Below are 27,419 nucleotides of genomic sequence, written 5' to 3'. Positions count from 1 at the left end.
ATTAAAAAAAATTTAAAAAAAAAAAAAGAAGCAAACTCTAATGGTTCATCCACCACTAGAGTTATCTGTCACCACGGATACCTAATTGCAGGGCCTAATTATGGGCATGTAATTGGCATGAGGCAACACAATATAAGGGCAGGAGCACAGGTTTTAGAATCACAATTCTAATCCCATCTCTGCCACTCACGTATTATGAGATCCTAGGCCATTTATTCAACCTCAGTGAGCCTCAATTTCCTCAACAGTAAATGAGATAATAATAGGTACATGTTCACAGGGTCACTATGAGGTTAAAAGAAAAAATATATACGAAAGCACCTAGGATTATGGAAAAAAGGTTTGATACACCTGTCAGGAATTTGCTCCATGGCTGATTCTGGTGCTGTCTCTGGGAAGCACCAATTCAGCTCCCTGCCTTGTCTGACATAAAGCAGATCATCAACAAATGTCAATTACCTCCCCTCTTCAACTCTCCATTTCTCCATCCCATCCTCCTTCCCTCCATCCCATACAAAATTAGCCCAACTAGTAGTTACAAACCAGATTACAAAAAATAAAAAGTACACCCTCCTCAGAAGGGGTTGGGTATTCTCTGTCCAAGATGCCAAAGCAAAAGGCACTCATGATGGGCATTCCTATTTAGGTTCCTTAACAGGAAAAGTGACTGTTAGTCCTTATTTTAAATTTTAAAAACTGGATTTGAATCCCAGATCCAGGTTTTCATTCAGAGTCAAAATCAGCTTATTCCACTGCCATCTGATTTTGGCCAAGTAGACAAAGTATGTGTGTGGGGAGAAAGGCAAGAGGAGGCAAGAAGAAAGTTGTACTGAAAGTCTACTATGTGCCAGCCACTTCAAATGTTATCTAATCTTCCAAAATGTCACAAAATAGGTACAACTCTCCTCATTTTACAGACAAAGAAACTAAGGCAGCAGGCAGTATTTTTTGAATGACAAAAAGCCTCAGCCTAGCCAGTTTGGCTTAGTGGATGGAGCACCAGCCTGTGAACTGAAGAGTCTCAAGTTCAATTCTCGTCAAGGGCATGTACCTTGGTTGCAGGATGACCATCCTGACCTTGGTCAAGGCGCATGCAGGAGGCAACCAATCCATGTGTCTCTCTCACATTAATATTTCTCTCTGTCTCTCCCCCTCCATTCCACTCTCTTTAAAAATCAATGGAAAAATATCCTCCAGTAAAGATTAACAAAAAAAGAAAAAAAAGAAGTTACTCAAGCAAGTGCTCCAGCAAAATGAAGGCATAAACCAAAATGAGGAAGACATGGGAAACAGCACTTCCAGCCAGGAAGAGAAGTACAAAGAAGTCCCAAAATGACAACTCTGTCATAGGCCTATACAGAAATCAGAATCCAGAATGGCTCAGAAAGATAAAGGAATCTGGGCATAAGCTTAGGGAAAGAAGGCTTGATAGAAGTGATGGCACTAAGAGTCTAGACAATTTTGAGATCATAATAAAGGCAAATAATATACAAACATAAAAAGGCAATTAGAAATACCAGAAAAAAACAACAAATACACATCCATCAAGTGAATCTAAAATTCAAGTGAATAAATAATCTGATGATCAGAATAAACTGGTGATTATAATAGAATCAGGGGCATAGAAAGGGAGTGGACTGACTATTCTTGGGGGGAAAAGGGGTGTGGGGGATGCAGGGAGAGACTGGACAAAAATCGTGCACCTATGAATGAGGACAGTGGTGGGGAGGTGAGGGCGGAGGGTGGGAGGGGAACCGGGTAGAGGGGAGCTATGGGGGGAAAAAAGAGGAACAACTGTAATAATCTGAACAATAAAGTTTAATTTAAAAAAAAAAAGAAAAAAAATACCAGAAAAAAAAATGTTTAAGAAAGTCAAGGTACAAATATGAAGAAATTAAAAGGTGACACAGGCTGGCCAGTGTGGCTCAGTATTTGAACATCTAGGTCACTTTGAACCAGGTCACCATTCGAGTCCTTCCCTGCTCAATCCCCATTAGTTGAGTTTCTATCTCTCTCTCTCCCTCTCCCTTCCTCTCTGAAATCAATAAAAAATATATATTAAATAAATAAAAAAGATGACACAAATTTAAACAATTGATGAGAGAAAAAAGAAAGAATCTGACTTTGGTGCTAGATATATCTTCCTTTGATTAACCCAGGAGTTCTGACCCTAGGCCCAATGTGCAAGTCTAAAATCTAATCTTAATACATAGGCAATGAATTGTATTTATAGAATTGCAATAATGTAATTGTTTCCTACAGATTTTCAACTTTAAGAATAATTTATGAATAAAAAGGTCAACTTTGGGGCAAAGCACAAAACCTTTATTGGTTATGGGTTCAGGGCTTTGGAATGTTAGTATCACTTACAAAAAGCAATTACTATAACTGGCAGCTACCCAAAATTCCTTTACTTACAAAATGGGAAGTCAAGAAATACTGTCAAAAGTTGACCAAAAAAATAACAAAGGTGTCCTAACAAGCTAAAAACAATATAAATGTTAAATTTGAGAGAGGCATAAGCTTAAGGAACTACATTCTCACTTTCATATCAGGAGTTAAAATTGGTAAGTCATAAAATAGTGGTAAGCCCATATTAAAGTTAAGAAGGTGCCCTGGCTGGTTTTGCTCAGTGGATAGAGCCTTGGCCTACAGACTGGAGAGTCTCGGGTTCGATTCCAGTCAAGGGCACATGCTGGGGTTGCAGGCTTGATCCCCAGTATGGGGCATGCAGGAGGCAGCCAATCAATGGTTCTCTCTCATCATTGATGTTCCTATCTCTATCTCCCTCTCCCTTCCTCTCTGAAATCAATAAAAAAAATATTAAAATAAATAAATAAATAAAGTTAAGAAGGTAATAACCTAAGAATTAAATACAGAAATATTTAAAACACTAAATGGTTTTCTTTGTGAGGTTTAAGGAGGTAAAGGAAACCATTGTTTTTCAACAAAAGTTCTTCTGTTCTATTGAATATGTTGCCAAGTGCATAAATCACATTGACAAAAATAATTTTCTACCACATATGTCAAAAAAGGCAAACCATGAAAATTATTACTAAAAATTGGGAATGTCAGGCAAATATTCTAATTGGAATTATAATTAGGAGTGGGGATAAAATATTTTTTCTTATAGAATACTAGGGGCCCGGTGCACGAAATTCGTGCACTGGGTGTGTGTGTTGGGGGAAGGGTCCCTCAGCCCAGCCTGCCCCCTCTCACATACTGGGAGCCCTCAGGTGTTGACCCCCATCACCCTCCAATCGCAGGATCGGCCCCTTGCCCAGGCCTGACGCCTCTGACAGAGGCGTAGACCCCCATCACCCTCCGATCGCCTGATTGGCCCCTTGCCCAGGCCTGACGCCTCCGCCGGAGGTGTCAGGCTTGGACAAGGGACCCCCATCTCCCCCTGATCACTAGTTCTGGCCCCCGCCCAGGCCTGAGGCCTCTGGCCCAGGAATCATGCCTGGGCAGGGGACCCCCATCTCCCTCTGATCGCTTGCTCCACCCCTCGCCCAAGCCTGATGCCTCTGACCCAGGCTTCAGGCCTAGGCAAGGGGACCATCATATCCCCCCAATCCCTGGCTCCGCCCCCCCACCCAGGCCTGACGCCTCGGCCAGAGGAGTTGACCCTCATCACCCTCTGATCACCAATCACCGGATCGGCCCCTTGACCAGGCCTGAGGCCTCTGGCTGAGGCATCCGGCCCGGGCAGCGGGGACCCGCAGCTGCAGCGGCCCCGCGATCGTGGGCTTCGCTTTAGGCCCAGGCAAGGGACCCCTAGCTCCTGGGACTGCCAGCTTCGACCGTGCCCAGCTCCCATCGCTGGCTCCACCCCTACTTCCTGCTATCACTGGCCAGGGCGGCAAAGGCTCCTGAGTCTCCGATCATGGCTGGGGGGCAGGGCAAAGGCGGCCCCAGGGCCGCCTTTGCCCTGCCCCCCAGCTCTTAGCTCCCCCCTGGGTTTCCGATCACTGTCAGTGGCAGGGGGCTTCTTCCTGCTTTCCCTTTCGCCTCCCTGCATTGTGCCTACATATGCAAATTAACCACCATCTTGTTGGCAGTTAACTGCCAATCTTAGTTGGCAGTTAACTGCCAATCTTAGTTGGCAGTTAATTTGCATATAGCCCTGATTAGCCAATGAAAAGGGTATCGTCGTACGCCAATTACCATTTTTCTCTTTTATTAGATAGGACTAGAGGCCCTGTGCACAGATTCCTGCACCGGTGGGCTCCCTCAGCCTGGCCTGCACCCTCTCACAATCTGGGACCCCTCAGGGGATGTCAGAGAGACAGTTTCAGCTTGATCCCCACCATAGGCCAGGCCAAGGGACCCCACAGGTGCATGATTGGGGCTGGGGAGGGACCGTGGGCAGGCTCCAGGGCGTGTCCCGCCAGTCTCACCCAGTCCTGATCAGCTAGACCCCAGCAGCAAGCTAACCTACAGGTCAGAGCATCTGCCCTCTGGTGGTCAGTGTGCGTCATGACTGGTAGAGCGGTCAAGCAGACAAACGAACGACTGGACACTTAGTATATTAGGCTTTTATTATATAAGATTATTCAAATAAAAATTTTCTGCAAGGTTTGAAAGTTCTGTTGAAGCCAGATCATTCTTTATATCTTTACTTTCTGGTTTATGTACAATAAATATATATTCCATTTATAACCAGAAAAGTTTTATTTTATTTTAATGTGATCAATGTTCAAAGTCAGTGATGTGCCAGGTTGCTAAAAGCCCAATACCTACACACACATCCAGCCTGATTTATGATCTTTAGAGGACAGCAGGAACAATGCAGTCATTTTCAGAGGCCATGTGTTTTAACATTTGATCCTTTATGGTTATATGCTACCCCCGTGGTCGGCAAACTGCGGCTCGCAAGCCACATGCGGCTCTTTGGCCCCTTGAGTATGGCTCTTCCTAAGCCTTAGGAGTACCCTAATTAAGTTAATAACAATGTACCTACCTATATAGTTTAAGTTTAAAAAATTTGGCTCTCAAAAAGAAATTTCAGTCATTGTACTGTTGACATTTGGCTCTGTTGACTAAGGAGTTTGCTGACCACTGTTCTACCCTAAAGGAATGCCTGAACAGCAAAGGAAAGGGGTGAATGCTCAGAAAAGGTGCCCTTTAAGAGGTTACCAGAAAGTGATTACATCATATATCTAGGAACAACCTTCCCTGAAAAAATGACAAAAAGCTCTTTAAAGTATCTTAGATGTCCAGGCTTTGTCGTCCATAAAGTTCATTGTTCAGTTGGTGAAGTGAGCGGGGATAAAGGTGGGTGGGGAAAATGGAAAAAGTGTTCAATAAACAGAGGGTAACAGATTAGAGGTCCAATCCAGAGTCCACCAGTAAATGACCACATGACTTTCCCAAAGTAAAATAATTACCCTTTTCTGAACTCACTTTTTTTAGAAAAAAAGTTATTCATTTCTGATTTATGAAGCCCTAGCCTCCTGACCTAGAATTCTACTGCTAGCCTCGTTTCACAAACATTGGAGCAAAGTAATGAGCAGATTTTATGAAAATTAAACCAGGGTCAGTTGCCATCATTTTTCGCACTTCTTTTTATTCCACCGTAATACAGTGCCTTTTGAGGTTGTGCAACAAAGTGTAACATATGACATTTACCTTACTCCAACTTAAAGTTCTGATAGAAACTCAGAGAGCCCTGGCCAGTTGCTCAGTGATTAGAGCGCCAGCCCTCAGACTGAAGGCTTTCGGGTTCGATTCCCAGTCAAGGGCATGTACCTCGATTGCAGGTTCCCCAGTAATACATCTCCCACTGCAGGATGTATCTCTCTCCCTCTCCCTTCCTCAGTTAAAAAAAAAAAGAAAAAAAAAGAACTTCAGAGAACTTTGGGCAGATTGCTAATCTCAAAAGAAATAGTCATGCCCTGCTGGCTTGGCTCAGTGGTAGAGCTTCAACCAGGAAGTCACTGTTAGATTCCCGGTCAGGGCACATGCAGAGGCGGCCAATCAATGATTCTCTTACTGATGTTTCTATCTCTCTCTCCCTCCCCCTTCCTTTCTGAAATCAATAAAAATATATTAAAAAAAAAAAAAAGCCCGGCATGGCTCAGTGGTTGAGCGTTCGATTCCTGGTCAGGGCACATGCCCGGTTTCAGGCTCTGTCCCCAGTGTGGGGCGTGCAGGAGGCCGCTGATCAATGATTCTCTCTCATCATTGATGTTTCTATATCTCTCCCTCTATATCAATAAAAATATATATTTTTTAAAAGACAATAGTCATGATGACTTAATTTAATTCCTTTAGCTACTTGGCCAAAAAATTTCCAGGGATAACATCAGTTCAGGCTATCCTACTATTTATTTTTTCAGCTGTTATTTTCACTGAGGATCCAGTAAAATGAAGATGCACTTTGCTTTGGGTTGAGGAGTGGTTGTAGTTGGGGAGATGGGCAGAGGGATCAGGGCAACTTTCTCTAAACTCAGACCAACTTCCACTATTACCCACGTTTCACAAAGATAGTTCTGAGCTATTCCAATCATTCAAAATGTGTATAAAAGGGAATTATTTTGTTTTGCTTTTATTTGAGGGTTGTTGTTTTTTTCCTATCTTTCCTCAGATAATGGGTAAGCCCAGCTCTTATTTCTTATATACTTTTCTGTGCATATTCATAAACAGTTTAAAAATCATTTGGGCCCAAAAATGATCCCCCCAAATTACTGTAAATTATTATGTCTTTTTCAGTTTTATCTCTTACTAAGTCCATTTCTAGAAAATTCACAATAAAATATTCAAAACTGCATTTACCATTAATACAAAAGGCTAGTATTTTGAACCTTTATTAACTATAGAATCTAATGTCATCCTTCAGAACAACATCATCACATTTAAGAAAATGTCATGTTATTACATCACACACTGGAATTCCACTAGTCATTTAAAACTCATAGGACTGAGTACATGTCCACACTGTCACTTAAAAACAGGGAGAAGACCAGTGGTGGGATAAAATGGCCATCAAGTCTGTTCCAAGACAAGTGCTTCCCAGCTTTGCACCAACCCCAGAAATAAAATAAAGAACTCCTCCTCCTTGCACAAGATGTCCAACAGCTTGGGATGAGGAAGAAATCCTTGGTCACCAGTGTGAGTCAAAGTGCTGGTTATAATAAACCTCGTCCATTACTGTATATTCTTTATCAGGGCCCTCCGATAGCAATCAAAGTATCAAATATTAACGCCAAAGAAAGGACTGATTATATTTTCAAAGTAGCATCTAATGTCTTAACTTTCAAACAAAGGCTGCACCATCAAAGAAACATGGACTTTAAATAAGCAAACTCTAAAGGCAAGTTCTTCGAAGAGAAGTTTCCCTCAGTGGCTGTGAACAGCCGGCTGGTGCAGACACTCCTGAACCAAGTGGTCCAGTTGGCACAACTTCCATCTAGGGCCTATGGATAGCCTGAGCCTCCAAGACCTCACAGGTTACCTTTTAAGTTCCAACTTGGTTTCTCCTCTGGAATATAATTATCTTAGAGTACCACAATTGAACAATTTTCTTTATATCTGTGAACCTATTTTCCTGTACAGTCTCTAACATGAATCTAATTTAAAATTCATTACATCAGAAAGCCGGAACAACGTGAAGGGAAGAATGACAAAGTAGGCTCCTGATTCGATGGTATTTTAGGTTACCAAGTATGACATAATACAACTCCTGACCCAATTTCCACACAATGCATTTGTCCAGACCACAACTACTTCACCAGCAGTTGCTAATTACATCACTGTGCTGTGTGGTCATTACATCACCCAGCTGGGAGGTAAGGCCTACCAGGCAGTGTTCACTTTTCCAGCTTTTCCCCAGAATAGGGAGACTGCAGACCACCAAGAGTCCCTCTTCTCCTCCAGTCTCAGAACTTTTCTCACATGTTTTTGGTGTCACATCTCAATGGACCAGGTATCTGACTTAGAATGGACAGGGATGGGGTAAGGGTTTGTGCCCAGGATTTTGTATCAATACTCCAGATTCAGGGCAAAGTCCCTAAGTGTTTCATGAAAGTCCTCCCAAAACTACTTTGATGTCTCCTATCTCTAAGCGTTTCCATGTCCTGAATGTCCTGGAATGCCCTGGAAGAACATCACCAGAGTCTCTGCTTCTGTTTCTTTACAATTCCAATATCCAGGGATCCACTCCTTACTTCCAGCTTCACAATATTTGGGAAAGAACCCTGGAAAGACACACAATCACACACACACACACACACACACACACACACACACACACACACGTGCACGCGCACCTCGGTATCGTGACTCTGCCCCCTCCCTCCTCGCCCCCCCCCCCCCCCTCGCTCCAGGCTGACTTACTTGAGGAAGTACCTCTGGCCAGTGGTCGTGAAGGTCATCTCCCAGCCCGGGGGGAGCGGCAACTCGTCAGTCACGTCGTAGGATTGCTGGCGGAGGTGCGCGTGCTGCTGCGCGGCGCTGATCGCTGCCCCCGCGCCTGTGCCCAGCTGCAGGGACGCGGGCGACGAGTGCGAGCGGACATGCTGGGCGCCGCCGGCCAGCCGGGGCCCCGGGTGGCCGCCGGAAGAGTCGGTGCTGGACTGGCGCGAGTGCGAGCCGGAGTCAGGCTCTTTGAAGAACGATTCCGGCAGGATCTTCTTCCGCCACGAGCTGGGCTTGGGGTTCATGACCGAGTTGAAGAGGGCTTCGAGGTCCGTGTCTAGGTCCGGCGTGACATGGATCACTTGCTGCCCGGGCGGCGGGAGCGGATGGGGCGCTGAGGCCGGATTCATCTTCTACAAGGAAAAAGGTCAGATCAGCCTTTTATTTAAAGTCGGAGTAGGAGATACGGGGAGAAAACGGAGAGAAAAGAAAAAGATACAGATACGTATCCGACTTGAGATCCCAGACACTCAGCCAGGAGACCAGCCGCATGGGGGAGGAGTCCCTCCTGGCCTCCAGAATTATGAAACTTTCTTGGAGCAAAGAAGTTACTGAGAGAAGGAAGAGCGGGGGGGGGTGGGGGGGGGGGCGAGGAAACTGCACTCCGGACGTTGCTGAACTGCTGGTGGCAAAGAACAGGTCGCAGCTCTCCAGGGAAGGCAGCCCCCCCAAAGAAATCTCAACCCAAGCCAACTCCACATCTCGACCCCGGAAGCCCGAGGAGCCGGGCACCCTGGAGTGGTGCGCGGGCGCGCTCCAGCGGGCACTACCTGGGCGCGCAGCGAAGCCAAGTCTGGGCGTCGGGCCTGGGTCGCTCGGGGTGCGTCCCGATCTTGCAGGATTGGAGCCGGAGCCCGGTTGGCAAATCCGGACCGGCCTCGGTACCTGGCAGTCGAGGAGCTTCGGCTTTCACATCCCCCAAACTGGTCTCAGGCCTGCGCGCTCTTGAAAGAGGAGGAGAAGCAGACAGCGCGGCCGCCGCGGCTCTCCGACTGTCCCATAAACAAAGTTTGGAGCAAACTCCCACTCCCAGGAAAGAGGCGGGCCCGAAAGTTGAGCTGTTGAATTATGCATGATTGCAAGTCCTGAGCCTGCCTGCCCCCGCTTGTCCCTCCCTCCCCTTCTCCCCCTCCTCCTCCTCCTCCTCCTCCTCCTCCTCCTCCTCCTCCTCCTCCTCCTTCTTCTCCTTCGTACTCCTCCTCCTCCTTCCACCCTCACTCTGGCTCCAGGAAACCTTGGGTGTGATGCGTACTTTGCAGGCTAAGTGGAGAATGTTGCCCCCCACCCACTCTTGGTCGCGCGGACCTCTCCCGCGGAGTTCTGGAAGTGCATTCCTTTGAGTTTACCGCGGACTTGGGGCGGATCAAAGGGAAAGTGACCTGGGCCTGTTTAATCAAGGGCTTGTGGACCGAAACCAAGGCCTGGGGCGGCGGAGGGCTCGCGGGTGAGGGGCCCTGGCGGAGGAAGGGCGGGTCCTTGGCGCCGCGCCCTCCCTTCGCGCCCGGTGCTGAGGCCCGGAGCGACGGGAGCGCCGCACTAATCCAGGGTTTCTGCCCGAGGGCGGGACCGGGTGCGCCCCTGCACGCGGAGACACCAAGGCCAGCCTTCACACTGGAGGCTGCTTGTGACCATATTTGGTCTGGCGAGGAGGCATCTGGGTTGTTTGGCTTTCAGTTGTCTGCTCGAGCACAGAGGGTGCCCAGAAAGTGCCTCTCGTTAGGGATGCGGCTCCACCAACAGGCGCGTTGTAAACAAACAACCTTCAGCCCACACTTCAATCCTCAGCTTCCTCTCGGGGGGGAACTCAGGTCACTAGAGATGGAGAAGAAATTTACTCAAAGCCGGGTGCTGGAATGGGAGAGCAGTCGTCCCCTCCCCCGCCACATCCGCGCGGGTGGTGGGAAGATTGGAATGTCCCTGACGCCCACCAGAGAGCCTGGAACCCGGATGGAACCCAAGCAGGTGGCTGGGAGTAAAGAGGGTGCGCCAGTGACCCGGAAAAAAACCACTCACCCTCCCACGACTGGATCTGGGAGAGGGTGGAGCCCCCTACCCCTAGATCTAGCCTGGCTAGACAGCTGGTAGAAGTAGTAGGCGGCCTTGCCCTCCGGAAAAGTTCAATTCCATCTCTCCTCTCTCCATTGGGGGAAGCGGAGAGTGGCTACGAGGTAAGTCATGCTTCAAAATACCCCTACCCCACCCCATTTGATTCATATCAAAGTTTATAAAATAAGTTAAAAAACGCAATATATGTAAAGCACTTTGAACAGGACCCAGCCCACCTATATACCTGTTTGTTAAATAAAATAGAATTGTATTAAGTGTAAGTATTGTGCCTCATCATTTTTATAAGGGTGAAAAGAAGTCAAAATTAAAATCTAAAATTGTCTTGAAGAAACAATTTACAGGAAAGATAAGGCCACCCTATAATTTTGCCTTGAAAAAGGTAGGAGTATTTGGGGCCACTCCCTCAATGGCTGCTGCCCATCACTGCCCCCAAAATAGAGCAGAGCCCACCAAAGTGAACCACCTTCCCCTCCCCCCATAATCTGTTCTTGCTGGTATACTCTGATTCCAGACTCCCCACAAAGTGGTAAAGATCAAGCTGCCCTGGCTGATGGATTCATGGGCAGGGCACATACCTAGATTGCCAGTTCATCCCCAGACAGGGCACATTCAGAAGGCAGCTGATCAAGGTTCTCTCTCTTTCTCTTCGCTCTCTTCTTCTTTTCTCTCCCCCCTTCCCCCCCAAGATCAATAAGCATGCCCTCAGGTGAGGATTAAAAAAAAAATCAGGGCTGCCTTAGGGAAAGACAGCCATGTGGATCACCTTCAAAGTTAAGCAGAACATGACTCTTTTCAGGAGACTGGAATCTGGGGTTTCCCATACAGCAAGTCCTGTTCCCACAGGACCCACATAGAGAAAGGGGAAACCACCAAAAGTCACTCCATAGGAAATAGTATATTTGTAAAAGCTATCTTCAGAAGCCCCCAATTTTGACAATTTTATTTATAAAACTACAGGAAGTGACAGGGACCATATGGTTACTAATTCAGAAGCCACAAGGCCATCCTCATAATTAGAGGATGGAAACTTTAGGCTAGCCCTACTCCAGGAAGGTTGTCACCCAAGAAGGAAGACCCTGCTTTGTAAAGAGTACCTGGCTGTTAAAAGAGAAGGAAATGCTGAGGGAGCCATGAAGCTAATCCTGCAGTGAGAATCAGGGTTGGGATTGGGTGAGTAAGGATGTTGTCTTCATTTCTTGCTAAGCTTCAAGAAATAATAGAGGATAGAGGAGCAAATACCTGAGAGGAAAACTGAATAGCAGAATAACTCAAAGAGAAAACTCTCAGTTCCCAAACAGCCTATAAGATGTGATAGTAAATGGTTAAAGAGATTTGCTTGAATCCTTTATCCTTCAAATTGCTTCAGGTTAAATAACATTTACATGTGCCTTGTATGTATCAGGTACTGCCCATATGAAGCAGCATGGTATAGCAGATACATAGCCTGCATTTTCTTCTTTGGAAAGTATGTCCAATCCTCACAGGATTCTAGATCTAAACACTACACAGGCATTCCTCTGAGATAATGCAGGTTGAATTCCAGACCACCACAATAAAGCACGTATCACAATAACACAAGTGTAATCTTTTTGTTGGTGGAAGGTCTTGCCTTCAATTTGTAAAAAACAAAACAAAAATTTGTTAGTGCAATAAAGCAAAGTACATTAAAAGGAAGTATGCTTGTACAAATTTTATCTCTTGACCCACGATTTAGAACACAAGCTTTGAAGTACCTAGCTCTAATCTAGTGAGGGCGAACCTTTTGAGCTCAGCGCGTCAGCATTTTGAAAAACCCTAACTTAACTCTGGTGCCATGTCACATATAGAAATTTTTTGATATTTGCAACCATAGTAAAACAAGACATATTTTTGATATTTATTTTATATATTTAAATGCCATTTAACAAAGAAAAATCAACCAAAAAAATGAGTTCCCGTGTCACCTCTGACACTCGTGTCATAGGTTCACCATCACTGCTCTAATCTCTGCATTGTCAAGTAACTAATCCTCCTTAAATCACAGATTACTTATTTACGAATTGGAGATAATATCGGATAGTCTGTGACTTTGTTGCCCTTCAATGGACCACCCTCCTGTTAGTCACACCTTCGTGGAGACCCTTCCACTTAAATCTGGACTGAGCCAGTGACTTGCCTTTGCCAGGAAAATGCAGCAGTGGAACTGTGCTAGTTCCCCACCTAACCCTTGAGAAAGTTGGAAGTTTCTACTTAGAAGTCTTAAGCCACTAGGTAAGAAGTCCAATTACTGGAGAAAGCACATGGAGAGAGAGAAAGTGAGGCTCTGAGATATGTGAAGAGAGGGAGAAGTCCAGCCATCCCAAATCTGAGCTGCACCCAGCCCCCAGCCAGCCCACCAGTTGACTGCAAACACATCAGGGACAGTAAAAGACCCAGAGGCTAGCCCAGCCCAGATTGTAGACCTGTGAGCAAATAAAACGGATAGTTGTAAGCCACTAAATTTAGGAATTCTTTTAATACAAAATGGACAGTCTACACATTAAATAAGAAAATGCAGCCGAAACCGGTTTGGCTCAGTGGATATAGCGTCGGCCTGCAGACTGAAAGGTCCCGGGTTCGATTCCGGTCAAGGGCATGTAACTTGGTTGCGGGATATCCCCAGTGGGAGGTGTGCAGGAGGCAGCTGATCGATGTTTCTCTCTCATCGATGTTTCTAACTCTCTATCTCTCTCCCTTCCTCTCTGTAAAAAATCAATAAAAATATATTTTAAAAAAATGCAAATAAAGTTTTTAACACAAATTCTGTTACATACTAAAGCACTCAACAAATAATGGCTGTGATGTAAGACCCCAAAGAATAGATAATATATTATGTATCCCCATTTTATAGATACAGAAACTGGCCCAATGGATTTTAAAGTATTTTGTCCAAGTACGTACAATGAATTTGGAAAAACAAAAAAACACCTGGGATTCAGCCCAAGGTTCATAATCCTAGAACAGATTGCTTTTTTCTACTCTCTTAGCCTGTGTGAGCCAGAAGTTTCTCCCTGTTATTGTCATTTTAAATCAGTGTGATGTCTATTGCCTGCCTATCTCATAGAGAAACTCCATAGTGCTTATAAGATAATTCAGAAGACACTCCTGCCCATATGTAAATCTTTCTCTCCACTTGCAAAGATTTTCCACTGGAAGTTCATGACTACTTCCAAAATTTCCCCTCAACACACTTCCTACTGAAAGCGTCCCTCCTCCCTCTCTGTCCACATCCAATCAGGTAAGTGCTGTGGATATTTTCTTCTGGTTTCCCTCAAATTCACCCCTGCTGTCCCTCCTCCCCCTACAGGACTTTATCTGAAAGTGCTGCAGTGGCCTCCTAACTGGTTGTTCTGCCTCCAGTCATTTCTGGCCTCCTGTTTTCATGATGTCATCTCTTGGCTCACAAGGTTTTAGCAACTGCCCACAAAAATAAAGGTCAAAACTATTAATCTAACCCCAAAGTCTCCCAATAAACTGCCATCTCCTAGCTTTCCGACCTTGATTCTTACACAAATGTGTCCTTCATCCGCTCCAAGCTCGGATCAAAGCATATTTGGCCTGTTCCTTCACCACGGCTGTCTCTTTGTTTGAACCCTGCTCATAACTGCCCTCCGTACTCCGTTGTCAGCCTTCATTAATCTCTCCCTTCTTTCCCCTACATTCAGGTTGTTCTTTCTTTTTCACTCTCTTGACACACAATTATACATAACACTGCCTTATATTATAACTTTTACCTCAGTATCACTTGCCTCCCCAACAGGCTGGGAAATAGCTATGGGGCTACGCTAGAAGCATCTTACCTTGCTTTGCGGAATTGTTCTGGAGGCCGTCATTCCCATTGCTCTCTCAGCACCACTGGTGTACTCGTCACAATTTTTAAGGTATCGCCCCATCATTCACAGCAATTTTGGCACTGTGTATGGACTCAACTCCTAAACAGGACTGCAAGCTTTTTGAGGACAATTGTAAGAGGACTTCATTTTCTTTTTGTTTTTCCCCATGCGTAACAGAGAGTTCTCCACACAGGAGTGTCCAGTACATGTGGTCACCTCACCCAGCGGCTGTAGTCCCGACTATGTTCATCTGCCATTTTTGCCTCAGGTCAGCCACAAGCTGCTTTTCTCAAACCTATGCCCCTGAATTGCTGACTTGATCCGAGTGATTGCAGCTAAGGTGAATGGTCAGAAACTTGGTGGGGTGGGTGAGTTGTTAGAGGACTCTGGCCCAGGAGCCCTTGAGGCAAAACCTGCTTGGACTTGTTGAACCAGTATGAAAAAAAGTCCAAAAGCAGGGTCACCATTAGGAACTGAAGAGGAGCAAAACAGACAAGAGCCTTGAATAGATAAGAGTTTGATTAGCCCTAGCCAGTTTGGCTCAGTGGATAGAGAATCGGTCTGCAGATTGAAGGGTTCTGGGTTCAATTCCTGTCCAGAGCACATGCCTGGGTTGCTGGCTTGATCCCCAGTAGGGGGCGTGCAGGAGGCAGCCAATCAATGATTTTCTCTCATTGATGTTTCTCTCTCCCTCTCTGAAATCAATAAAACTATATTTAAAAAAATAATATTAATGTTTATTTCAACAGGAGCGTAAGAGTTGACCAGTTTCTTGACAAATCAAGCATGACACTTTGTTTATTCATAATTCACCACATCCCAAGTGTCCGGCAATGTGGAGCATACATTAAATTTACAAATACTTAAATCACAATGAGTTGGTGTTGCCACCTATTTTTGCATTTACTCTTCCCAGGTGCACATCTCATTGTCACACTTTGCTTTTGTGGCCCTAATAATGCATGACTGGCTTGCTGATAAGGAAGATAATCTATATACTAAAAGCCTAAGCTACCCTTATGTTGGAACCACCAGAATGACCAGTCGCTATGATGCACACTGGTCACCAGGGGGCAGACACTTAATGCAGGAGCTGTCCCCTGGTGGTCAGTGCACTCCCGCATCCAAGGCAGCACTATGGAGCAGTGAGCTGGGTGGTAAGGAGCAAGGGGTCCTGGACTGAGAAGATGTCTACCTGCCAGCTTAGGCCCTGCGATCAGGCCTATGCCAGCAGGCAGTCATCCCCCGAGGAGTCCCAGACCACGAGAGGGCACAGGCCAGGCTGAGGGACCCCCCCACTTCAGTGCACAAATTCTGTAGACAGGGCCTCTAGTTTTAATATGATGGTGATGATGATGTATGGACTGTCTTCTGCCTAATGTTATCTATTGCTTCAGCAATGAAGTTGGACCAGAGGAAAAAGAAATTTCTGAGATTTAGTCTTTAATTAGGTACTATGTACAAGTTATTTATCTTTTAGTGTTTTCATATTATTTCTTAACTGTAAAAAAATATTTTTAAAAGAACAAATTATTCTAAGAAATATTTTCTTAGAAAAGAAAAATACACTTTGGAAATGTGTAACAACATACAGTGTGGTTCCAGGATTAACCATCAAACTGTATTGTAAAGTTGTCAATTGCAGCATAACCTATAGTAAAGGAAAATTAGAAAATAGTAGGGAAAAACTATTAGTAAGGAAAACATTTAACAAGAGATTGGCTAAGTTTATCTGACAGCATAATGTATCCAATGAAGTGCTTGGTAGCTTTCTGAAAGGCTATTTATGAAGACAATGTACCAATGTGAAAAGGATTTTATTTATTATTTTTTATGGAAAAAAATCCAGAAACAAATATCTATGAACACTATAATTACAAATTTGTTCAAAACTATGGGGAAAATTAATGAAAAGATGTTAAAATAATCCAAAAAAATAAAATACTTACGCAAAAATAAAAAGATAAATGTTTCTGATGAACAAAAATAGATCCAGAGACAAAGAAGCATCGAACAGACCATCAAACCTCAGAGAGGGGAGGGTGGGGGGAGGGGGTAGAGATCAACCAAAGGGCTTGTATGCATACATATAAGCATAACCAATGGACCCAGACACAAGGAGGGGTGAGGGCATGTAATGGGGGGCGGGGGGGGGGGCAATGAGGGGAAAAGGAGACATATGTAATACCTTAATAAAGAATAAAAATTTAAAAACAGATAAATATTTCTTTCTACATACTTAGATCTGTGTAAATCTGTGGATGTGTAACCAGATAGAGAAATAGAATCATCACACTCAGAAGCCTAAATCATATTAATATCACTTTGGGTGTGTCAAGAGAACTACTTAGCAGTGCTTGAATGAAATTTTCAAGGTGTTTAGTTTTATCCATATATTGAAGAAATATATATATTTGAGTGTCCACTGTTTGCAAGACAAGATGTGGTCTTTCAAGCTTGGAAGAGTTTGCAGCCTGATAAGACACTCATTGGTTGATGAGTCATTCAACTCCTCCCTCTACCCAAATAAGTTCCAGATCTGGTTACACCAGCTGTTCAAGCCACTGCTCTTCCCCTGTCTTATTTGTCTTGTTGACTGGAGCCAAGCATATACAAGCTCTACTATTATCTCTCTGTCTCGGCATTATCCAGACTTAAGTAAAGCCACTTTTCCTGCCTGGTCAAGAAAGGTCAATTTGTGCCAAGGAGAAGAGAGAAGGACCAGCCAAACCAAGACAGGGTGGAGGGAGCCCAAAACTCAAATTCTGCTCCACAAGAGAGCTGACCACATCAATGTGAGGGAGACATATTGATAGGTTGCCTCCTGCAGGCACCATGACCAGGGCTGGGGAGCCTGCAACCAAGGTGATGAAGTAGAACAAAAAAATGTCTCGACATATAAAAGCCCTGAGCCAAGTAATAAATTAAAGCTGAGGAATGAAGTAACTGAGCCTCTGTAAGGGTTTTATGTGGAAATGATTGCCACATGTAAAGAAGATTTTGTTCAACTACGGACAAGATCTGCAACTATTGGAAATCATGGACAGGTGGCCCTGGACCAGAATCATGATTGACTGTGGGATTCCGAAAACCAGGACTTTGTTTCAGCATATAAATGTGACAGATGCCTTGATTTCAATTTTATGTTTTTGAAAAGTGTGTACATTTAATTTAATTTTTCTGTAAAATATGATCATCTATAATAATAAAAGGGTACTATGCTAATTATACCAGACGTCCTTCCGGATGAAGCTGAGGCTGGAGTGAAGCCTGGGTCCCTGGTGCCTGCGGCAGGCAGAGTGAAGCCCAGGTCATGGGTGCTGGCAGGCAGCAGGAGGGAAGCAAGTCCAGGTCCTGGATGCCTGCGGGAGGCTGGAGGGAAGCAAGCCTGGGTCCCAGGTGCCAGAGGGAAGCCAGTGCCAGCAGCCAGGGGAAGGAAGGCCTACTCTTGCACGAATTTTGTGCATTGGGCCTCTAGTCTAATATAATAAAAAAGAAACATGCAAATTGACTGCACCTCCACTATGCCCCAAGCCTCGCCCACCAGCCAATCAGAGTGACTATATGCAAATTAACCCAACCAAGATAGCGGCCGGCAGCCACAGAACTAGAGCAAGCAGGAGGCTTGGTTGCCCCAGCGATGCAGGAAGCCAAGCTTCCCACCTGCCCTGGCAGGCTGTGGCCTTCGCTCAAGGCAACAAAGTATCAATTATAGAAGATAAATAAATCCCAGATACCTGCTTCCAGCCAGCCTCCATGGGGAGCTTGGGTGGCTGGGGGCCATGGCCGGCCTGTAAACAGCCATCAGCCCCTCATCCAGGCTGGCCACACCCTCATGGGGTGAGGATCCCCACTGGGGGCATAGGCCAGCCTGAAAGCAGCCATCAGTCCCTCACCCAAGGGGCCAGGCACCCCAGCAGAACCCTCCTCCCTAAAAGGGGTGTGAGCAGCCTGCAAACGGCCCTCAGCCCCTACCCAGGCTGGCCAGGCACCCCAGAAGGGATCCCCATCCTGAAGGGGCTGTGGCCAGCCTGCAAACAGCCATCAGCCCCTCACCCAGGCTGGCCAGGCACCCCAGCAGGACCCCCCTCCCTGAAAGGGGTGTAGTCAGCCTGCAAACAGCCATCAGCCCCTCACCCAGGCTGGTCAGGCACCCCAGCGGGACCCCCACCCTGATCCGGGCCACCCTTCAGGGCAAACCAGCTGGCCCCTACCCATGCACCAGGCCTCTATCCTATATAATAAAAGGGTAATATGAAAATTGACCCTAACAGCAGAAAGACTGGAAATGACTGGTCACTATGACACACACTGACCACCAGGGGGCAGATGCTCAATACAGGAGCTGCCCCCTGGTGGTCAGTGTGCTCCCACTGGGGGAGCTCTGCTCAGCTACAAGCCAGGCTGATGGCTGCCAGTATAGCAGTGGTGGTGGGAGCCTCTCCTGCCTCCTCAGCAGCGCTAAGGATGTCCGACTGCAACTTAGGCCTGCTCCATGCTGGCAAGTGGACATCCCCTGAGGGCTCCCAGGCTGCCAGAGGGATGTCTGACTGCCAGCTTAGGCCCGATACCCCAAGGAGCAGGCCTGGGCCAGCAGGTGGTCATCCCCCAAGGGGTCCCAGACTGTGAGAGGGCACAGGCCGGGCTGAGGTACCCCCCCAAGTGCACAAATTTTTGTGCACTGGGCCTCTAGTCCTATCTAATAAAAGAGAAACATGGTAATTAGCGTACGTCCGCTACCCTTCCCATTGGCTAATCAGGGTGATATGCAAATTAACTGCCAGCCAAGATGGCAGCCAGCAGCCAGGCAGCTTGAAACTAACATGAGGCTTGCTTGCTTCAGTGACGGAGGAAACCAATGTTCCCCGCCTGCCTTGACGGCCTCTGAGCTTGCAGTTCGAAACATAGTTACAAATATAGAAGCTAAACAAAACCCCAGAAACCTGCTTTCAGTGAGCCGGGATCTCAGAGCTGGAGTTGATACAGTGTTTCGATTATAGAACACAAACAAACCAGATACCTGCTTTCAGCAGCAGAGGCCTCAGAGCTGGAGTCAGAGCTAAAGCTGGCCCAGAATAAAAAAAAAAAGAAAGAAAGAAAGGAGCAGTTGGGAGCTTCAGTCACCCGCCAGCCTGAAAACAGCCCTCAGCCCCTCACCCAGACTGGCCAGGCACTCCAGTGGGGACCCCCACCCTGAAGGGTGTGTGACCAGCTGCAAACAGCCATCATCCCCTCATCCAGGCTGGCCAGGCACCCCAGTGGGGGCCCCCACCCTGATACAGGACACCCTTCAGGGCAAATCAGCCAGCCCCCACCCATGCACCAGGCCTCTATCCTATATAGTAAAAGGGTATTATGCCTCCCAGCACCGGGATCAGTGGAGCCGTGAGGCCTCCCGGCTCCGGGATCAGCATGACAGGGGGCAGCGCCCAAACCCCCTGATCACCCTGCAGCTCTGTGTGTGAGAGGGGGCGGGGCTACAACCTCCCTATCCGCCCTGCTCTGTTCATGACAGAGTGCGGTGCCCCAACCCCCTGATCAGCCCTGCTCTGTGTGTGACAGGGTGCGGCACAACAACCCCCTGATCAGCCCTGCTCTGTGCCTGATGGGGGGAGCTCCCCAATCCCCCAATCGGCCCTACCCTGAGTGTGACTGAGAGTGGCATCACAACCTCCCGACCCGCCCTGCTCTGTGCATGACAGGGGGCGGCGCCACAACTCCCCAATCGGCCCTGCTCTGAGCCCGACCAGGGGCTGCACCTAGGGATTAGGCCTGCCCTCTGCCACCTGGGAGCAGGCCTAAGCCAGCAGGTCGTTATCTCCCGAGGAGTCCCAGACTGCGAGAGGGCACAGGCCAGTCTGAGGGACCCCCCCTCCCCCCTGAATGCACAAATTTTTGTGCACCGAGCCTCTAGTATATAATAAAAGCCTAATTAGCAAATCAACCAAACGGCAGAAGGACTGGTCACTGTGATGCTCACTGACCACCAGGGGGCAGACACTCAATGCAGGAGCTGCTGCCTGGTGGTCAGTGCGCTCCCACAGGGGGGTGCTGCTCAGCCAGAAGCTGGGCTCACAGCTGGCGAGTGCAGCAGCAGTAGTGGGAGCCTCTCCCACATTTGAGGCAGTGCTAAGGAGCAGTGAGCCAAGCGGTAAGGAACAGTGAGCAGGTGGGCAGTAAGGAACAGGGATCCCAGACTGTGAGGCAGACACCCCCCAAGGGGTCTAGGCTGCTAGAGGGTGCAGGCTGGGCTGAGGGACCCCCCCACCCTGAGTGCACAAGTTTCATGCACCAGGCCTCTAGTCACTAATAATATGCAATAAATATTTCATTGAGGAAAAGTAAAAAAAAAAAGTAACAATTTTCCTTTAAAAAATATGTATTTGCAGCCTGACCAGGGTGGCTCAATAGTTGAGCATTGATCAACCTATGAACCAGGAGGTCACAGTTTGATTCTGGTCAAGGGCACATGCCTGGGTTGCAGGCTTGATCCCCAGTAGGGGGCATGCAGGAGGCAGCCAATCAATGATTCTTTCATCATTGATGTTTCTATCTCTCTCTCCCTGCTGGAAGCCAGTCCATCCTTGCTGCTTGACACGGTTGTTGCAGGGAAGAAACATCTGCACAGCATATGTCTTGGAGGACCTGGCATATATGGCATACTGTTATTGATGTGTTTGCTCCCCTTCTTGGCGCTATGTGTTTTAACCAAGGTCACCTCTCCGAGAACGGTTATTTCCCCAGGTAGGGATTTTTTCCTGAAGTTAGGGAGGGAATAAAATCCCTTAAATAAGTGCCAGGCAGGTAGTTAATCACTTTAACTATGAACAATCACGCTTAAGCTACATAATCTTTACTCCCTGGAATGGAGATAAGAAACACCCTAACCTTTGGAATAGAAATTGACAGGATTAAAATCAACTGGTATAAATACAGATGTAACAAGACAATAAAAAACAGAACCTGGGGACCGAACCTGGCTGGAGAACCTGGAGAACTTGGCTGGAGATCCTGGCTAGAGAACCTGGCTATGATGATCACCTGAACACTGCCTCCATGTCATTCCTTCTTCACTGACTCCGTTCACACCTCTTTTCATTAGAGGTGTCTTTCTTACTCTGAAAATGAAAATATTAGTCTCAATATACTTTTGCCAATACATTATTATCAAAAACATGATTTTTTTTACATTTTTTCCATCCTCACTGAGGATATGTTTATTGATTTGAGAGAGAGAGAGAGAGAGAGAGAGAGAGAGAGAGAGAGAGAGGAAGCGGAAGAGAGAAACATCAACATGAGAGAAACAGCAATCGGCTGTCTCTGGTACACATCCCAATCAAGGATCAAACCTGAAACCTAGGTATATGCACTGACAGGAATTGAACCAACAACCTTTTGGTGTACAGGACAACACTCCAATCAACTGAACCACCTGGCCAGGGTAAAAATGCTTTTATTTTAACATATTTTAAATAGTATTTTGTCAGAAGTTTGGAGCTGCTGAGTTGGCTCATTCAACTTACAGGACATACTTCCCATACAGACTAACTGGAAAAGGCAGTCCTGGTTGTCAAATCAATCAGCTAAATCAGACTTTAATTCTTCTTTTTCTTTGACCTCAAATAACTCATCCATTGACCTCTTCCAGAATGCCCCTGCCCCCCACCCCAGCCAGGCCTTCACCACCCTATTGTCTGTGTCCATGGGTTATGCATATATGCATACAAGTTCATTGGTTGATCTGTTCCCACCCATCTTCCTCTGCCTTCCCTCTGAGGTTCCACAGTCTGTTCATTCTTCTATGTCTCTAGGTCTATTTTTGCTCATCAGTTTATGTTGTTCATTAGATTCCACGTATGAGTGAGATTATGTGATACTTGTCTTTCTCAGACTGGCTTATTTTGCTTAGCATAATACTATCCATGTCCATCTGTGCTGTTGCAAATGATAAAAATTCTTTTTTTACAGCTGCGTAGTATTCCATTGTGTAAATGTACCACACTTTTTTTCTTTGTTTGTTTTTTAAATTGTTTTATTGCTTAAAGTATTACAAAGAGTATTATATATTTCTCCTTTTTTTTCCTCCCCTTGACCTTCCCCTAGCCTACCATGCCCCCCAGTGTCTTGTGTCCATTGGTTATGCTTATATACATGCATACAAGTCCTTTGGTAGTCTTAACCATACCTCCAGACCTCCCCGGCCTTCCCACTATAGTTTGAAAGTCTGTTCAATGTTGCTCTGCCTCTGTTTCTATTTTTGTTCATCAGTTTATAATGGTCTTAATTATCCATAAATGAGTGAGATCATGTGGTATTTTTCTTTCATTGACTGGCTTATTTCACTTAGCATAATGCTTTCCAGTTCCATCCATGCTGTTGCAAATGGTAAGAATTCCTTCTTTTTTACAGCAGCATAGTATTCCATTGTGTAGATAAACCACAGTTTTCTAATCCATTCATCTGCTGATGGGCACTAAGGCTGTTTCCAGATCTTAGCTATGGTAAATTGTGCTGCTATGAACATAGGGATGCATATATCCTTTTTGATTGGTGTTTCTGTTTTCTTGGGATATGTTCCTAGAAGTGGAATCACTGGGTCAAATGGGAGTTCCATTTTTAACTTTTTGAGGAAACTCCATACTGTCTTCCATAGTGTCTGCACCAGTCTGCATTCCCACCATCAGTGCACGAGTGTTCCCTTTTCTCCACATCCTCTCCAGCACTTGTCATTTGTTGATTTGTTGATGATAGGCATTCTGACAGGTGTGAGGTGGTACCTCATTGTTGTTTTGATTTGCATCTCTCGGATGATTAGTGAATTTGAGCATGTTTTCATATGTCTCTTGGCATTCCTTCTGTATTCTTTTAAAAAGTGTCTATTTAGGTCCTTTGCCCATTTTTTGATTGGATTATTTATCTTCTTTTTGTTAAGTTGTATGATTTCCCTAAAAATGTTGGAGATTAATCCCTTATCGGTGATAACATTGGCAAATATGTTCTCCTATGCAGTGGGCTTTCTTTTTGTTTTGTTGATGGTTTCTTTTGATGTGCAGAAGCTTTTTATTTTGATGTAGTCCCATTTTTTTATTTTCTCTTTAGTTTCCAATGCCCTAGGAGCTCATCAGTGAAGATATATTGGTGAAGAAATTGCTTCGGCATATGTCTGAGCTTTTGTTGCCTTTGGATTCCTCTAGTATTTTTATGGTTTCCCATCTTACATTTAAGTCCTTTATCCATTTTGAGTTTATTTTTGTGTATGGTATAAGTTGGTGGTCTAGCTTCATTTTTTTGCATGTATCTGTCCAATTTTCCCAACACCATTTATTGAAGAGACTGTCTTGACTCCATTGTATGTTCTTGCCTCCTTTGTCAAATATTAATTGAGCATATTGGTTCGGGTTGATTTCTGGGTTTTCTATTCTATTCTATTGATATATATGCCTTTGTTGGCAGTTAATTTGCATATCGCCCTGATTAGCCAATGGGAAGCATAGCGGAGGTACGGTTAATTTCCCTTTTTGTCTTTTATTAGATAGGACTAGTGGCCCAGTGCATGAAATTCATGCACATTAATAGGGGATTAATTAGAGGAAGTATTTTAATATTGCTATTTACCCTTTTTCTATAATAGAAATGTCAGAGATGAAAGAAAAGTAGTAAAATGTATATGAAAATCTTTTTCCTGTCAGACTCTGGGGTGCACCACGGGACCCAGAGTCATCTCTGCCCACCCGCGTGCACCTCAAAATCACACAAGACCCAAACTTGGCTGGCCCCACCCCCATTGGGCTAGATCCAGACTTGGCCGGTCCCACCCTTGTCAAGCCCCTCTGGGCGGGGTCTCAGCCTCAGGTCTCCCTTCAAGCCCTGCCAGGTGGGGGGTGCTGCCTGAGGTCCCCTGTCAAGCCCCATGGGAAGGGGGTGGGGGGCACAGCCTCAGGTCCCTGCTGATTGGTTGTTAAGGCTCATTACTGGAATTCGGCCTCCGCTGTGGGCACCGCCATCTTTGTGATGGAGCGACAGTCAATTTGCTATTCACTCTTTATTATATAGGATATTAGTTTCAGGTGTACCATATAGTGAGTGATTCGACATTTTTATACCTTACACTGTGATCATGTCACTAATTCTAGTAATCATCTGTCACTGAGCAAACTTAGTACAGTATTATTGACCATATCCCTCTTCCATTTTTCACCAGTCCCTCCAACTCTCTCCCCTCTGCCAGTCATTCCTTTGGTCTCTGTTTCTATACTAATAAGTCTAGTTTTATTTTATTTGTTCATTTTAAAAGAATAATTAAGATGAGAATTGACTACCAATGGAAAGATATTCCATGATATAATTTCATATATGTAAGTATTAATTACTCTATCCACATTATGTAAAGGAAGTATGTAAAATTTTTACCCATGAGTGTTATCTAGTGCAGCAGAGAATGTAGTAGTTTCAGAAACATTTTCGTTAACTTGAAAAGGATTTTCACATCCCCGAAGCAGCACCAGTTTAAAGAGCATCGTTCACATGTGCTCTAGTAAAAGTGGATGGCACAGGGAAGGTGTGTGAGAATCCAGCATGTGAGCATTTTGTTGTGTTTGTTGTACCACTCAGCCCTGCATCAGCGTCCGCAACCTGTACTGTTTGCATTACTCATGGATGATTCTTTCCAACTAATAGTACCTGCTATGGCTGAGTTTGGGGAATAACTGAAATCAAATGGTAGACACCATTTTCAGCATTTCAAGTGTTCTTTGAATTGCTATCATGTGTCTCTCCCTAAAGAATTATGCATTCTTTGACAATAATCTGGATGAGAAATGCTGAATCACTTCACCTCTGCACTGTACAACATATCTGAATCCAGAGCCTCCCAACACAGGCTCAAATACCCCAGGTCAAACACTACACCTTACCTTGCATGGAAAGACCTTCCAGGTGATTTTGCTTAATCATTAAAGGAGGCTCTTTCAAAATCAGTATTTTAAATCATCCCTTTGTTTGCCTTTTCCTCCACTCCCCACAAGCTCTTGAGATACTGGAGATGATATTACAAGGTAAGTTTCAGGATGGGTAAAGGGAAGAGAGGTTATTTCAAAATGGAAGGTGAAAATAAAGAATTTATATTAAACTTGAGGCTAGTTTTCAGAAAGAACAAGTTGAAAATCTAGACACTGAGACACCATTGCGTCGGAGACCGAGGCACATGGGTGACTACTTTCTTAAACTTCATTTTGTTTTTACTAGCAAGAAGAGAGTCCTCTTTCCGTGCCTAGCACAGCCATGGCTCGTGGTCCCAAGAAGCATCTGAAGCATGTAGCAGCTCCAAAGCATTGGATGCTGGATAAACTGACTGGGGTATTTGCTCCTCGCCCATCTACCGGGCCCCACAAGCTGAGAGAATGTCTCCCTCTCATCATTTTCCTAAGAATCAGACTTAAGTATGCCCTAACAGGAGATGAAGTAAAGAAGATCTGCATGCAGCGGTTCATTAAGATTGATGGCAAGGTCCGAACCGATATAACCTACCCTGCTGGCTTTATGGATGTCATCAGCATTGATAAGACAGGAAAGCATTTCCGTCTGGTCTATGACACCAAGGGTCGCTTTGCTGTTCATCATATAAGACCTGAGGAGGCCAAGTACAAGCTGTGCAAAGTGCGGAAGATCTTTGTGGGCACAAAGGGAATCCCTCATCTGGTGACCCATGATGCTCGTACCATCCGCTACCCTGATCCCCTCATCAAGGTGATTTGGAATCTGGCAAAATTACTGGTTTCATCAAGTTTGACACAGGTAACCTGTGTATAATCACCAGAGGTGCCAACCTGGGAAGAATTGGTGTGATCACCAATATCAGAGAGAAATATCCTGGTTCTTTTGACGTACTTCATGTCAAAGATAACACTGGCAATAGCTTTGCCACCCGGCTCTCCAATATTTTTGTTATTGGCAAAGGCAACAAACCACGGATTTCCCTTCCCCATGGAAAGGGTATTCGCCTCACCATTGCTGAAGAGAGAGACAAGAGACTGGCGGCCAAACAGTTGGTGAAATGAGCTGACGTGACATGATTAGAAGAGTCTTTGTACTTAATTAAAGATAATGCAGCATGGGGGGGCTGGGGGGGGGGGAGATGGGGAAAATGGACACTCCCACTAAGATGCTAATAATTCCTAACCTAAATTTCATTCCCTTTTCCTGTGGGACTTAACAGCTAAATGAGTATGACAGTCCTTTACCCTAAAGTCATTCTCACTTCAACCTCCTCCTTTTTTTAGATACCCGAGTTAGTTCATTGTACTTTTCAGTTTGTAACCAGCTATCTGCTCCTGAAAAGCTCTTATTTCATTTATTTGTTTATTCCCTTTTAGTCACATTTCTTACTTCCTATCTCATAGCTGCATGGGCAATTACTCTGATGTATTTTCAGCATATATTTGAATTTGTAGGTTTCTAGCAAAATAAGTAGTTTGTTTTGACTTTATGTAATTGTAATTAAAATGCAAATACAAATTTTAGTTAATGGTAATGTATTAATATTGGTTTATGAAATGTAACAAATACAGCATACCACTGTAGGATGTCAGTAATTGGTGAAACTGATGCCAAGTACATGACAGCTCTGTACTATCTTAATTTTTCTGTAAATGTAAAATTACTTTAAAAAATAAAGCCTATTAAAAAAAGAAAAAGAAAGAAAATCTAGACACTGATTCCCTTAAAAAGAAATCCCTTGGAATGTTGCTTAACTCAGATTGAAGATTGCTCTTTTAGAGAGATTTTTGTAGATCATGCCTCTGATTAGACAAAATATTTAAGTGGGACCACACATCTGTGTTTCCTAGTTCAGCTAACAGCTGATATTCCTGGTGCCAGCATTTGACATTCCAAGTTTCCTGGCCCTTCCAATTATTATATTCTGTGATTTGAAAATTCTATAGTAAATTTGAGTGCTTTTCTAAAGGTCACAGAGAACCAATAATAATTTTTAACAAAAAGGCTATGTGGCAAAGCAGTGTTTCTCAAAGATGAATGTGGCCTTATTGTGTAAGGTGGGCTATGAGGAAAAGAAAGTTGAGAGAT

General features: G+C 45.1%; 1 protein-coding gene and 1 pseudogene across 5 annotated transcripts in view; one reads left to right on the top strand and one right to left on the bottom strand.

The window, feature by feature from the left end:
- Positions 1-9,461, bottom strand: part of WWTR1 (WW domain containing transcription regulator 1) — a 179,604-nt gene extending 170,143 nt beyond the window's left edge. Inside the window, exons 1-2 of one of the 5 annotated variants that reach the window (XR_009451884.1) lie at positions 9,189-9,461; positions 8,338-8,771 (exon numbers count right to left, since the gene is read on the bottom strand). Coding sequence is in view for 4 of the 5 variants with exons in the window: in XM_059688161.1 (XP_059544144.1) it covers positions 8,338-8,768 (431 nt within the window). In the remaining variant the exon portion in view is untranslated. The remainder of the gene's footprint in view (positions 1-8,337; positions 8,772-9,188) is intronic. The other 4 variants (XM_059688161.1, XM_059688162.1, XM_059688163.1 and 1 more) reach the window with 4 other exon arrangements.
- A 16,049-nt stretch (positions 9,462-25,510) lies between these two features.
- LOC132230539 (small ribosomal subunit protein eS4, X isoform-like) lies at positions 25,511-27,013 on the top strand (annotated as a pseudogene).
- The last annotated feature ends 406 nt before the right edge of the window (positions 27,014-27,419 follow it).

Source organism: Myotis daubentonii, chromosome 3 (genome assembly GCF_963259705.1).
Source record: "Myotis daubentonii chromosome 3, mMyoDau2.1, whole genome shotgun sequence".
NCBI lineage: Eukaryota > Metazoa > Chordata > Mammalia > Chiroptera > Vespertilionidae > Myotis > Myotis daubentonii.
This window is presented reverse-complemented; position numbering and strand designations above follow the sequence as displayed.